The 15300-nt window shown below is 37.7% G+C and overlaps 1 protein-coding gene across 1 annotated transcript in view; it reads left to right on the top strand.

Annotated features, from left to right (window-relative positions):
- The window catches only part of MYO3A (myosin IIIA), a 158207-nt gene that overhangs the window by 114821 nt on the left and 28086 nt on the right, over positions 1 to 15300 (top strand). The window contains exons 22-26 of the mRNA XM_010860064.1: positions 1785 to 1864; positions 2317 to 2394; positions 6179 to 6384; positions 10776 to 10887; positions 13826 to 13988. Coding sequence (XP_010858366.1) covers positions 1785 to 1864; positions 2317 to 2394; positions 6179 to 6384; positions 10776 to 10887; positions 13826 to 13988 — 639 coding nt within the window. The remainder of the gene's footprint in view (positions 1 to 1784; positions 1865 to 2316; positions 2395 to 6178; positions 6385 to 10775; positions 10888 to 13825; positions 13989 to 15300) is intronic.

Genomic DNA, 15300 nt, shown 5'->3' on the forward strand with positions numbered 1-15300 from the left:
TTTTTTTTTTTTGCTTTTGTCTTATTGTTTTTTTCTTTTTCCTTTGGGGTTTATTTTGTCTTCAAATTTCTAATGTGAAAACTTAAGTCATTGATTTAAGAAAATGTCTTCTTTTCAAATATAAGGCTTTTTAAAAATTTATTTATTTTAATTGGAGGCTAATTACTTTACAATATTGTAGTGGTTTTTGCGATACACTGACATGAATCAGCCATGGGTGTACATGGGTCCCCCATCCTGAACCCCCCTCAAATATAGATTTTTAAAAGCAATTAATCTATCCTAATTAATGTGCTCTTCTCACTTTGTATATTCATCATGCTTACAAGAAATCTCTAAGTAGGTGGTCATTTTTTCCCTAAGTAAATTTTCTTTTCCAAAACTTTCCCTGGTAATCGTAAACAAAAACAAAACAAAAAAACCCACTAAGCATAATTCCCAAAGCTGCCCCTCTGACAATGCTTGGTCCACTCACCTGTGTCCAGAAGAGTCTCATTTCAAGAGTCACCTGTGCAGAGACAGTTTCAGCCCAGCAGAAAAGCCACGCTGTCACCCCAGAGCTTTTCCTGAAGTGATGAGGGGAGGGGAATGAGACCAGAGCAGTGACACCGCCAGCCACAGCCCAGGCAGGGTTCCTTCCTGCACCTTTAGCTCAGAGCCAACCTTCCACAGCCACCAAAAGACAAAAAAAAAGGCGAAAAATTTGCCAAAACACAGCCTGTACTTATCGCCTAAAAGGACAAAATTAACAGTCTTCCTGAAGTGACACTGAATTCTGGAGATATTTCAGACACTTCTCCTAGGATGATACACTCATGGATCGTAGGTTGGTTGGTGTACTGTGCTTGGTGCAGGCAGTGGGAAGGGTGCGGAAGGAGTGAAAAACAGCTAACATTTCTAGGCACCCACCTCACACCAGACCCATGTCATGCCGTCAAAATCCCATGAGGTGGGCTTTATCATCCCCATTTTATGGACTCACACTGTGACTCGGAGACCAAGTAAATAATCCACAATTTAAGCACTACAGCTGGAACGTAAACTCAGGTCTTCCTGGCTTCAAAGGACATAATATTTTCACGACACCACGAGTTTTCATAACCTCGTCTGTGTACAGTTATATAGCCCAGCACCAGGCACATATTTCTGAATGTTAGGTTGAAAATGTCCTTTGCTTTCAACCATGTTTGATTTGCATATAATTACTTCATGTGAATTAATGATCCATATGATTTTTAAGGTCCATTCTAAAGCTGACGTTTGCATTAAGGAAAAGCTCAGGGGATTTCTCTAGCAGTCCAGTAGTTAAGACTTTGCCTCCCAAAGCGCGGGCTGCAGGTTTGATCCCTGATCGGGGAGCTAAGATCCCAGGTCCCTCGTGGTCAAGAAACCAAAACATAACATAGAAGCAATATTGTAACAAAGTCAATAAGGACTTTCCACATAAAAAAAATCTTAAGAAAATCTCAGGTGCTATTTAAAGCACACACACAAAGAAGCAGATTGCTTCCTTTGTCTTAATCACCCCATATCTTGTAGCAGGTAAAAGGAAATCTAACACTTACCTCTACTTTTTATGTTTTTTAAGCTGGAAGTTTTACTTTTTTTCTGAATTTAACACTAGCTATATATTTTCGAATAATATTATTTAATTTCTAAGTGTCTCAATGACTAGTTAACCAAGCATGCATATTGTGGGAAGGGCAATTCTTATTTTAACTTTCAAGTGGAGGAAACCTTGTAGCCGTTAAAGATTCTAAAGAATTTTCTCTACATTCCCATAGGTAATCTGCCACATTCTCAAACTAAAAACATAATAAACTATCAAATGAAGACTTCAGAAAAATCAATCAACCTGACAAAGGTAAGAAAATGTTTTACATGGCAGTAAGTCTAAGAACCTAACCTCCTCATACAACGGCAGTATCTGTATGAGAAGGCTAAACAGCCTTTCCCTTCATTTTCTCTTTTTGATCTTTCTTTTCTACTTCAACAGATATTGTTATGTTCATATTACTGCTTGTCACTTAAATAGTCATGCATTTCTGATATAGTCCAAACTCCTCTTTTATAATTGGTTTTAATGTTACTCCAAGACCAACTAAATATGTATTAGCTAAAGTCAGAGATACTCACATCCCATGGAAAACTGATTAAAATCCCAATGAGACTGACAAAACAATTACTTTAAAGTAAAAATTCAGCGTTTTGTCATTTTATGTATGTGAAAGGGTAGACTAATGAAGGTTCCATGTGCTCCCTGTAGATCGTAAAGTACAACAGATGCTGAAGCATCACTGTCTTTCTTGGTCTTAGGGTGAGACTGGAGAAGCCACTCGTCATGCCAGAGAGACGACCAACATGAAAACACAAACAGTTGCATCCTATTTTAGAGTAAGAGGTGACATTATGATATGTTGTGCTTAAGCATGTTATTTATTCTAAATTATAGTTACCAGTTAAAAGTAAGTAACAAATATCAGAATGCTATTAGCAAAGAAGAATTTTTGTTGTATTTCATTTACTATCTGTTAGATATAGGATATATTAGGTATTGTCAAAAACCTATGGATTGGTTTACTTTGGTATTTTATCAATAAAATTATTGTATGTTAGATCAGTCTTAAGGGAGGTCCACAGCAAGAGGAGAAGGGGACGACAGAGGATGAGATGGCTGGGTGGCATCACTGACTCGATGGACATGAGTCTGAGTGAACTCCGGGAGTTGGTGATGGACAGGGAGGCCTGGCGTGCTGAGATTCATGGGGTCGCAAAGAGTCGGACACGACTGAGCGACTGATCTGATCTGATCTGATAGCTTGGTTACAATTTTTCCATAGAACCAAGCACATTTTCACTAGAATAAAGCCTAAAAAGGTTTATCATTCAATGATATGATAACCATCAATCCTTCTTCAAGACCTGAATGATCTTAGGGTGGACAGACATATGGGACAGGGTCAAGCATTCATCTCCATCAATACCTCCCTTTACCTGGATGAGCTGAAAACCTCAAGAGAAAAATAGAGCCAGTGTAGACATGGGGCAAAGAGCAGGGACACCAGGGAAACACAGTAACGTGCCAAGGAAGTGATTCACTGTGACCTCAGCGTGGAATCAAGGTGACTTTTCTTCCTGGGACAAGATGGGAGATAGCAAAGAAAAGAAGCCCTTTGTTCTCTCTGTGTGCTGGAGAACCTACCCTGCCTTCATTACTGGTTCCTGGTCTTGTTTATATCTTCTGATGAAATGGTAATTAACCAGGCAATGAAAATGAATAAGATACCACCTAAAACTTAGAAATTATTGATTCCATGTAACATGGAGGGAGAGGAGGAAATTGGGTTAAATTTACTCTGTGTTCAGTGAATAAATCCAGTTCTCAACAGAGTCATGAAATACTTTTAAAAATAACTAGCTAGCTTTATTAAATATTTTTTCAGGTCCTAACCTTGTAGCAGACTGTGTGTGCTTAATCACCTTTGAGTATCATCTCATGCATTTATATGCTGAGTATTTCATTTGCTTCAGGTACATCCACCTTAGAGCAGGCTCCAGCACAGCTGAATGAGAGTATTTACAGCCAGATTATTTCTTTTGCTTTAAGTGAGTTATGCAAGGCCATTATCATACCACTGTTGCATCAAACACTGTGTGTATGTTAAACCATTCATTCATAAAGTTGTTTTGTACCTCAGGCTGCAGTGAAAATGGATATATTCCATATAGTATGTAACATATTTTAAGTATGTAACATATGTATGTTTTCCATACAGTATGTAACATATTTTCAGTTATTTTTCATTCTGCAGAGAATGAACATAATGTAGCACTCTGCCTTGGTCCCTAAGAAACTCTGATGCCAAAGTTTCAGGGAGCTCTTGCTCAGAATGCCAGCAGACACGTCCATCACACTTGTATCTCTAGTGCCTGAAAGATGTGGGACTAAAGTGATCATGACTCAGTTTAGAGAGTGAGTCACTTTCATTACTCACTTTCATTACAGAGAAATGTAATGAAAAGGCCCCCACAGTGTCAGAGCCCAGCTGTTTGAAGAAACTCACAATTGGGTCTCAGTGCCCATGAGGAAGCCATGCAAATCCAGTGCTTTGTCAGTTGCCCACTTCTAGGATTTAGTTTGCACTGGCTTCATCACCCAGGCTTGAAAAGTCCATCAGTAAAGGAGATTCAGCTAGCAACAGCTGTCTCTCTCCATATATTCAACGGTTGTGATTCTGGTCTTTGACATACTGGAGTTGATGTTTATTTATTTATTATTATTTTTTTTACCATCTTAACATTTTTAAGTGTCCAGTTCAATAGTGTTAAGTACATTCGCTTTGTTGGGCTACCATCCATCCCCGTAACTCTTTTCATCTTGTAAATCTGACAATACCTATAACTTTCCATTCTCCCCTGCTCTAGCCCCTGGTAAACCTAATTCTATTTTCTGTCTTTCTTATTTTGACTACTCTAAGTGGAATCAGACAGTATTTGTCTTTTTGTGACCTGCTTATTTCACTCAGCATCATGTCCTTAAGATTCATCCATGTTATAGCATATTACAGAATATCTTTCCTTTTTTAAAGCTGAATAATACTCCTGTTGGTGCGTGTTGAATTTTGCTTATCCATTCGTCAGTGGCTGGACACTTGGGTTGCTTCCATGTTTTCACTGTTGTGAATAATGCCGCTGTGAATGTGGGTGCACAGATGTTTAAAATATTCACAACCTCGAAATTGAGAGTTATGCTTTACTCAGCGGGAATTTTTAGGACTTCAAGCCTGAGAGATAGCATCTCAAGTAACCCTGAGAGAACTGCTCTGAAGAGACGAGGAGAGAGCCAGGGTATATAGAAGTTTTCCCAAAAAGGGCAGGTAGTCCGAACATCAAAAGATTATTGTTAAATAAAACCGGATATCTGAAGTTGAGGAATTTAGCTCTTTTCTGTGTATAGGAAGATGCAAGAGTCTGGGTTCACTGAAATTATTCCTTTGATATGCACTTCACCTGTCTGGGGCCAATATTCTGTTTATTCACATCTTGAATTTTCTCATGACTTACTGTAGGGAGTGGCTGCAGTATGATGGCTGCTAGATGGCAGGTGTTCTTTCCTTCCTGAGTTCCCTCAGGGCTCACCAGCTCACCATCAGTGGTGGCTGCAATTGCTAATGACTGTGTTTACTGGTATGGCAGGAAATATTCCATTTCTCACTAGTTTTCTGAGATTCCACTTTTAGTTGAACCATGATTATCCTACTGTGTTGCTGGCTATCCAGCAGTTGGCTGCTGTTTTAATAAGGTATTGCTGCAGAAGACAGTTTTCATATCTGTCTGATTAAAATATTTCTAAAATAAGAAAATCATCAAACCAGAGCAGATTAGAGTACCTAAGTACCTAATGGATTTGCTTGTTTTTATAACTGTCTTCCCTGGGGAAGGGCATGGCAACCAACTCCAGTATTCTTGCCTGGAGAATCCTTTGGACAGAGGAGCCTGGTGGGCTACAATACATGGAGTCTCAAAGAGTCAGCCATGGCTGAAGTGACTTAGCACACATACACATAACTGTATCTTATATATTAAAGTGCATTAACTTCTCAGTCCTTGTTTTAACCTAGGAGATGATAACTGACAAGGGCTTTGCACTTTCTTAGAAAAAAGAAAAAAAGAGCTAGACAAGGGAATTAACAGTATAAGGAACAAACCAAATTGTGTGCCTAAATATTGTAATTTGTCAAGTTTCCCTGAGAGGATATAATTACTTCCAAACAAACTATATAAAAAATAATATTCAGGGCCTTTCCAGTCCCAAGCACCAGCCTTGAAATTAATATGTAACATTTTCATGTTAATTGAGCCTATTAATAAAAGTTGTGGTAAGAGAAAACAATATTATCTATTAATTAAAGTTGCCTTAAGAATTTACAGGAAACCTTTTAATATGTACATTCCTAGCTATTGCTTCTACATTTTTAATAGTAAATATCATAAATATAGTGTATTTTTAAAAATATACTATAAATACAATTTTATTAATGCATATGTTAATAAAAATTATATATTACTGTATAACACTCAGTTTTCAGATTTTATTCTTATAATTAAAAGAAAGATGTGCAGGCTGCTAAGCGTTTATATGCTATGCTGGGAATTTTATTTTTGTTGCAAATTACAGTATTCTCTGATGGATTTGTTATCTAAAATGGTGGTCGGCCAACCTCACTTCATCCGCTGCATCAAACCAAACAATGAACGTCAGGCAAGAAAATATGACAAAGAAAAGGTTGTGCTCCAGCTTCGCTACACGGGCATTCTGGAAACAGCAAGAATCCGAAGGCTGGGATATTCACATCGGATACTTTTTGCCAACTTTATAAAACGGTGTGTGAACTTCTTTTTAAGTTTCCTTGGACATTTTTTATAAAAATTCTTGAGAAGAATGATAGGAAACAGAAAGAAAATGACTCAGATGTTCTAGAAAGAAGGCACGAAAGTGACTGTGTATCAAAAGAGAAGGTAACTCTTAATAGGGGCTGGAATTGTCTGTTGTCAGCTGGGAGACGCAGGTAACACAGGGAAATTATCCATTGTGTACACGAAAGCAGGTAACCCACATGTTCTTGAGTTTCAAATTTCAAATTAAAATTTGACCTTATCATCACACTTTTCATTTTTCTATAGAGTTTATCTTTAACTTGCTTAACTATCAATGCTAATGCTAAGTCACTTCAGTCGTGTCCGACTCTGTGTGACCCCATAGACCCACCGGGCCCCCCTGTCCCTGGGATTCTCCAGGCAAGAACACTGGAGTGGGCTGCCATTTCCTTCTCCAATGCATGAAAGTGAAAAGTGAAAGTGAAATCGCTCAGTTGTGTCTGACTCTTAGTGACCCCATGGATTGCAGCCTAACAGGCTCCTCCGTCCATGGGATTTTCCAAGCAAGAGTACTGGAGTGGGGTGCCATTGCCTTCTCCGTAACTATCAATATAAATAACATTAATATAATCTTAAGTACCCTTAAACTTAAGTGACTATTTTTATACACATGGCATTGTGCTAAATATTATGGAAGACAGTGACTTTTTTTCTTTATTGTATTGTAAGCACAATAACCAACTTTTAGTATATTAGAAATCAAAAGGAAGTTGTGATTATCTGTACTTTTTTTAAGACTCACTAGACCTTAAATGTGGCTTATGGATTTTTTAAGATGAAGTTCAACAGCTAAAAAAGCAATTATGTGCTTGGAATATACTGGAATTAACCTAATTTAGTCTTAAGAGAAGTACCATTAAACGTCAGTGACTATTTTTATACACAAGGCATTGTGCTAAATACTACAGAAGACAGTGAATTTTTTTTTCTTTATTGTATTGTAAGCACAATAACCAGCTTTTAGTATATTAGAAATCAAAAGGAAGTTGTGATTATCTGTACTTTTTTTAAGACTCACTAGACCTTAAATGTGGCTTATGGATTTTTTAAGATGAAGTTCAACAGCTAAAAAAGCAATTATGTGCTTGGAATATACTGGAATTAACCTAATTTAGTCTTAAGAGAAGTACCATTAAACGTCAGTGACTATACACAAGGCATTGTGCTAAATACTACAGAAGACAGTGAATTTTTTTTTCTTTATTGTATTGTAAGCACAATAACCAGCTTTTAGTATATTAGAAATCAAAAGGAAGTTGTGATTATCTGTACTTTTTTTAAGACTCACTAGACCTTAAATGTGGCTTATAGATTTTTTAAGATGAAGTTTAACAGCTAAAAAAGCAATTATGTGCTTGGAATATACTGGAATTAACCTAATTTAGATTAATATTTTCAAAATAATGTTACATCCATTTTTTTCTTTTTTGTATGGTACCTGTTTCATAAGGTTATTTGTGATGTTAAATGTGACAGCATATTTATTTACTTTTTGGCTGTGTGCTATGGAGGAGCTTAGTTCCCCGACTGAACCCATGCTCCCTGCAGTGTAAGCATGGAGTCCTAACCACTGGACTGCCAAGGAATCTCCTTTTTTTTTTTTTTTTAATTTCTCTACCTGTATCTAGTCTTGTGGCCCAGACAGTAAAGAATCTGCCTGCAATGCAGGAGACCCAGGTTTGATCCCTATTTGGGAAGATCCCCTGGAGAAGGGAATGGCTATCCCCACTCCAGTATTCTTGCCTGGAGAATCCCATGGACAGAGGAGCCTGGCAGGCTACAGTCCATGGGGTTGCAAAGAGTCAAACATGACTGAGCGACCAACACTTTCACTTTCATATCTAGTCTGGAACAGTGAATTGTAATACTTACTTGGTCCTCAAAAATGAACAATCCAGTTAGGATTCTCAGAGCCGTAGACGTGGAAAGTTAGTGAACAGTGCAGGGTAATAAATACCAAGATCCAAAGAGATGGTTTGTAGTGTTAGAGTTTAGGAAAGTGAAGGATGATCTCCATGAAGGCTGATAGAGAGAATATCAAGAATAAGTGCTGCACTGGGATCTGGTGGGAGGCGTGGTTTATGGAGAAGACAGGAAGGGGCCATCTCTGGGTACAGGTTGGTGCTCCGAAAATCAGAGGGACATGGGTGAGACTGGCTCAGCAGTGTGTGTTAGTGAAGTGACAGGAATGATAAAGACGGCATCAAAGGGGAAGACTGGTCAGGTTAATGTTATGAAGAGAGAGCCCTGAATGCTAGACTAAACCAGTAGTTTCAAAACTATCCATGGTTTTACAACATGGACTGTAGAAGAGCTGAACCTATTTTCTTGATGATTCTGTAGTTGATGTATTGTATTACTTATTTTGGAGACAGAAATGGCAACCCACTCCAGTATTCTTGCCCGGAGAATCCTATGGACAGAGTAACCTGGTGGGCTACAGTTCGTGGAGTTGCAAAGAGTTGGATATGACTGAGTGATTGAGCATTACTTATTTGGAAGGTCAGAAGTGAGAATAAGTTTTTAAATATGTTTCCAACCCCATGCTGTTACAGAATAGCAAAGTACTACATGATAAGTGAATAAGGGAAAATTATTTTTTCCTTATTCACAAAAACAATTTCTGGAGAACGTGTGAGTAGTTGTTCTGAATCTAGAAAGCTCCAGAAATAAAGGCTAATAAGCCTTTTCTCTGTCATAAATTTGAAAACTGTCATCCAGATTAGCATAGACTCTTAGGAAGGCAGGACAGTTTGTAAAGGCCCTGTGGAGGTGTACATAGGGCTAAATAACCCTCCCTGTCCAGCCTTATCCTTTGACTAACCCTCCTTGTAAGATGGAAAATCATCAGACCCTTTGTCCATTCTGTTATGGATAAACTCTTCTATTGTGTGACAAAGAGATAATCCTAAAGGAAGACACACAACATGAACTTACTTTGCACAAGACACTGGGTTTTTACTGTAGTTATTTCTAATGAGCCCTTACACTAAAAAGCTACTGAAGTTGGATCCATTTTTCCACCAGTCACTGATGCACAATTGTTTGGCTGTCAGAGCTCTAACACAAATAGAATTTAGCGAAGGGAGAGGTACACATGCTTTACAGTGAGAAAATCCAGATTTGAATCCCAATTCTGCCACTCATACTAAATGTGTGACCTTGTTCAGCATCACTTGAGTAACATTCGAGCTTCAGTCTTCCCATCTGTGGATAAGGGTGATGATGTTAGTTAGCATCTACTGTATAGGTGGTTATGAGCATTGAATGACACAATATTTAGGAAGGCTACAGATAGAACGAAATGTAAACAATGCATTTCAGCTACAACTATCTTCATTATTATTTTTGCTTCAGTCCCAAACTCCCCAAATTACTTAATACCTCCTGTGCTGTGGTCTCAAATGCCACCATATAAACCTTGAAGTGAACTCATAAAACCAAAGTAGAGTCAGTATGTTGGCTTTAAATCAAGAGGCACAACAAAGCACAAGCTGGTTGGATACAGTGAGTGAAGAATAGGGGAGAATCTAGGATGACATGCAGATTCCTAGTTTTAGAGCCTTTTTAAGAAGGGTAAAGAATCCGCCTGCAATGCGGGAGACCTGGGTTCAATCCCTGGGTTGGGAAGATCCCCTGGAGAAGGGAAAGGCTAGCCACTCCAGTATTCTGGTCTGGAGAATTCCATGGACTGTATGGTCCAAGGGGTCACAAAGAGTCAGACACGACTGAGCGACTTTCACTTTTAAAAAGGGTTGACATCATTTGCGGAGATAGGCACTAGCAGAGGAAAGAAAAGGTGATGCATTTTGCTGAGTCTAAAGTGTCTGTGGGATAAGCAGGTGGGGGTGTCTAGCAGGCAGCCAGGAGTAATGTGTTTCCTGTTTATGAACACAGGGCTAAGGATGTATGTATAGGAAGCATCACGTATAGGGAACAGTTAGAGCCATGCATGTAGATGAGACATACATGGACAGAGCTTAAAAAGAAACAGAAACTCAGAAAAATCTAACATTTAAGCAGCAAGTCTCAATATGAGGCCTGTTGAAGAGACCGAGAGGGAGAAGGAAAAATGGGAGGCCAGGGTGGGATGGGAATGTAGGGGACACAAGGAAAGAACACTTAGGATTCAGATGGAAAAAAACCGGCAGAGGCTTTATCACTAAAAGATCACACGTTGGAAAGGAATCACTGAAGTGGAAAACACAAATTGCGCAAGTAGTCAGTCTGGAATTCCGTTTACTGGAGAATTGTTCTAAGAAGCCTGAAGGACCCTCCAGGCTCCTGAGACCCTGAACTTTTACGAAATACTAACCAGCCCTTTCTCCCTTTCAAAGGTACCAGATTCTCTGCTACAAGTGGTGTGAAGAGCCTCCATTGAGCCCTGACACGTGTGCCGCCATTTTGGAAAAAGCTGGTCTTGATAACTGGGCTCTTGGGAAAACCAAAGTAATGTTTTCATGTAATTTTCAAGGGAAAAAAGTAATACTTATAGTGGATGTATGGAAAATTACATATTGCAATGGTAGAAAATATCATGGCTTTTCATGTTATAGAATCTGTAGCTTGTAATAGGGAAAGAAAATTGATAAATTCATAAACATTTCTTTCTTCAGCAGAATTAGATATTTTGCTCTCATACAGATTTCTTTTAACAAATTCAAGAAAAATATATCTTGAAGATTTATCCCCGAAAGGGTGGAACGTACGAGTCTAGAAAATTTTTTATTTTTTCTGTTTTGTTACCACCAAATATAGTCAGAAAGCTGTTGAAAATCATAATGAATTCAGTAGGATTCTGTTTTTCTTTTTTCCTAATTCTCAAATCTGTTTCTGTTATAAACTTGAAATTTATCTGGAGTGAAATGTTATTACTAGACTCACTATAGGATTTGGATACTGGAATGCTTATGAATCAAATTTGAGAGCCTATGAGATCTTAGCTTATTTAATCCCTTAAAGAATGAAGTACAAAATCATAATCCATTTTGAATATGGAAGTAAGACGGATGGGTTCTTGGAAAAAGGATGTATTTTCTTCTCAGATATCCTCACAGCGTTACAAACAAGATGGAGATAAGGAGATAAACATGGTACCAGGTCCTGGGAGGACACTAAATGTATTATTGGGGAGGATGGAGAAAGAGCCAAGCTAAGGCAGATGTGCTCAGATTGACCACTGAAGAGTTAACTGCTATCAGCCACACCATAGATGTGGACTGAAATTCCACATTTGCCAAGAAATTTGTATTAGCTTCAGGAGGTGTGGGACAGGATTTTCATAATGTTCAGATGAAAAGTTAGGATTTTCATAATGTTCAGATGAAAAGTTAGGCCTGTTAGTTATCTATTATATATATAGTAATATCTATTTGTCAATCCCAGTCTCCTAATTTATCCCCCCACTCATTTCCTCCTTGATAACCATTAGTTTTCTACATCTGTGACTCTATTTCTGTTTTTTGAATAAGTTCATTTGTACTATATTTTTTAGATTCCACATATAAGCAATATCATATGATATTTGTCTTTCTTGTAACTGATTCACTTTGCTGTACAGCAAGAACTAATACAACATTGTAAATCAACTATACTCCCATAAAAATTAATTTTTAAAAAGACAAGTTAGTCCTGTAAAAATTTAGGGAATTTTAAAGTGTTTTATCTTATACTGAGTGTTCTCCATATTCAGTGATGTGAAGGTTGCTCAGTTATGTCCAACTCTTTGTGACCCCATGGACTAAGCAGTCCAAGGAATTCTCCAGGCCAGCATACTGGAGTGGGTAGCCTTTCCCTTCTCCAGGGGATCTTCCCAACCCAGGGATTGAACCCAGGTCTCCTGCATTACCGGCAGATTCTTTACCAGCTGAGCCACAAGGGACGCCCAAGAATACTGGAGTGGGTAGCTTATCCCTTCTCTCGCAGATCTTCCTGACACTGGAATTGAACCAGGTCTCCCACCTTGCAGGTGGATTCTTTACCAACTGAGCTATCAGGGAAGTCCATATTCTGTATTCAGAAATCCATATTTACCTTAGTATTTAGTGAGGGGAATTTCTGAGCATTAGAAAGATTTTTTTTAATCTGTATTTTTCTCACACCATTTTCTTTCAGATTCTCACAAAGATGAATTTTTCTGGCTGAAATCTCATGATTTATGGTCTGAAACACATGCCTAACTTCAAATGGAGTTTTAACTTGTAAAAAGGCCTTTGCAGTTCCAGTTTTTCATGATATTTAAGTAGCATTTTAAAGCTATTTGTATTTTTCCACTTCACCTTTTCCAACTCATTAGGATGGATACAATATAAGAACATTTCTAATGTTGTGCAAAAAAAAAAATGACCTTTTTAGATAGATTGAATTTTAAATGAATTGTCAACAGTAGAATGGACTAAATATATTAACGTCTAGAGTCTTGTAGAAATTAAAACTAAATTCAGTCAAGACCTGTAATGTTAAACTGTTGGCCCTTGGTGCCAAGCTTCAAAGTACTGGGAGAGTTCTATAGTTAGGGTCACCAGGTCTCATGACTCAGCTCTTAAATTTGAATTTAAGTGACTTTCTTAGTGGATTCAATCAACTCTCTTTGAGGTGATTTTCATTAATACATTCAACCATTAAAATAAAAAATATACCTTCCTGTTTCCTGGGGGAGGCTGAAAACTCTTAGTCTTCAGGCTCCCCTGTTGCTTTCATTCATTTTGATTTTAGAATCATTGAAAATCAGCCGTCTGGTCTTTACGGTGGCCACTGGGTCCAGTAAGAAAGTTGTTCATTCTCCATGGGGCCCTCTCTCTGCCTTATTCTCTCCGCTGACAACTCTGTGAGCGCCTGAGGGCAATGCCCCTGGTATCCTTGCAGAAAGTGTCCCTGGTATCCTTGCAGAAAAGTATGTAGCATAGTCTCAATAAGCAATTGGTGAATGAACTCCTATAATTGTCCTCTCTCTTACACATTAGGTTTGTAAGAATTTTTAAGTTTGGGCAATTTAATTGTTTCCTTTCAAAATAGCATAAAAATTAGGTTTGCCCAGAGTATCTATTGCTAAAACCTTGATGAAAGAGTTTGATATCTTCCACTCATACTGGGCCATCCAACAAAAGCTGGATACCTATTGCAAAGAAACAGTATGATTGTTAAACTGTGTGACAGTGAAAGTGTTAGTCGTTCAGTCGTGTCAGACTCTTTGCGACCTCAAAGAGGGACTATCTTCAAACATAAAAATCTATAAGGTGATAGCAACATCCAAGCCAAAGAAGCAAAAGATAGTGATTTCCAAAGTCAAAAAAATATTTTGAACATAATCTGGTCTTCTGAGCACCACATGACTGTTTCATACCTGCATGCCATAGTTTTATTTGCATTTTATTTTAATTCTTTTAAGGTGTTCCTTAAATATTATCATGTGGAACAGTTAAATTTAATGCGAAAGGAAGCCATTGACAAGCTGATTTTGATTCAAGCCTGTGTCAGAGGATTCTTGGGTTCAAGAAGATACCAAAAAATACAGGAGAAAAGGAAAGAGAGCGCTATAATAATACAGTCAGGTAACCACTCAGAGCATTTCACTGTGTAACAAAATATAATGCTATGTTTAGATGTGGGCATGAAATAAAATCTTACTTACAAACCTCCAGTCTTATGTAGGTTTTGTGTTTAATTTCAATTGATACTTTCTCTGTATTAAATCTGAATGATTGTTTTAGAGATTGACACTTTTAATATCTGAATAAATGTTTTGTTTTAAACAGAATAATTCTTAAATTTGCTGTCACAATGAAACACAATTGACCTATTGTGCAAGATACTGAATTAATTGTACATTTCAAGAATCATATTATTATAACCCATTGGACAATATCATTTTCCCTATTTTATTCCAAAGGTTACACTTGCCATACTTTTTGACAAATTAATGAAATCTCATTTTGTTAAAGGGCATCCATTTCTTTCTATTAACCATAGGGAAAGAATATTTATAGTCATATTTCACAAGTTTTTATTAAACATATTAATAGAGTTTGGATTTCACTTTCTGTTTTTCTATAAGAAGCAAAATTTAGAATCCAGCCTGGCTTTATTCAGTATCTTTTAAAGAAAGAAAGAAAGTGAAACACTCAGTCGTGTCCGACTCTTTGTGACCCCATGGACTGTAACCCACCAGCCTCCTCTGTCCATGGGATTCTCCAGGCAAGAATACTGGAGTGGGTTGCCATTTCCTTCTCCAGGGGGATCTTCCTGACCCAGGGATCGAACCCAGGTCCTCAGCATTGCAGGCAGACGCTTTAACCTCTGAGCCACCAGGGAAGCCATCTTTTAAAGACTTTCAACTAAATATCCATAATAAGAAGTGTATTTTACTCTATAACCCAATATACATACTATGCACAATGCACTCTGATAGTTTTCTATTCTGATTTATTCCATTTCATTTCTAGATGCTAGATTTGGCCCAGTAAATTGATTTTATGATCCAGCATTTATTTGCAACCTACATTCTTAAGAACACTACCATGGTGGGCAGAGCAGCTGACTAACAAGAGATTCGAGGTCCACTTCTGTCCATCTGTAAAAGCTCATTTAAGCCCTTTTGATGACTCACTGGGTCATCAAAAATGAAAACCCTGTAACTGAGATTTAATTCTTTATCCTCAATTCCCAAACTTCATAAAACACTGAGAAAAGAGATTTTTCATAACTCACTTGAAAGTGAAACATGATGTAATATTCATAGTCCTTTATTCATTCCAGTTAGTAACAATTATGTGTTTTTCTGGCAAAATAATCATCTGTTTGATTATGGAATGCTGAATTGCCATGGGGAATGTTACCAAATATATGTTAATTTGTCCTGAATTA

This window comes from Bison bison, unplaced genomic scaffold (genome assembly GCF_000754665.1).
Source record: "Bison bison bison isolate TAMUID 2011002044 unplaced genomic scaffold, Bison_UMD1.0 scf7180017864461, whole genome shotgun sequence".
Taxonomy (NCBI): domain Eukaryota; kingdom Metazoa; phylum Chordata; class Mammalia; order Artiodactyla; family Bovidae; genus Bison; species Bison bison.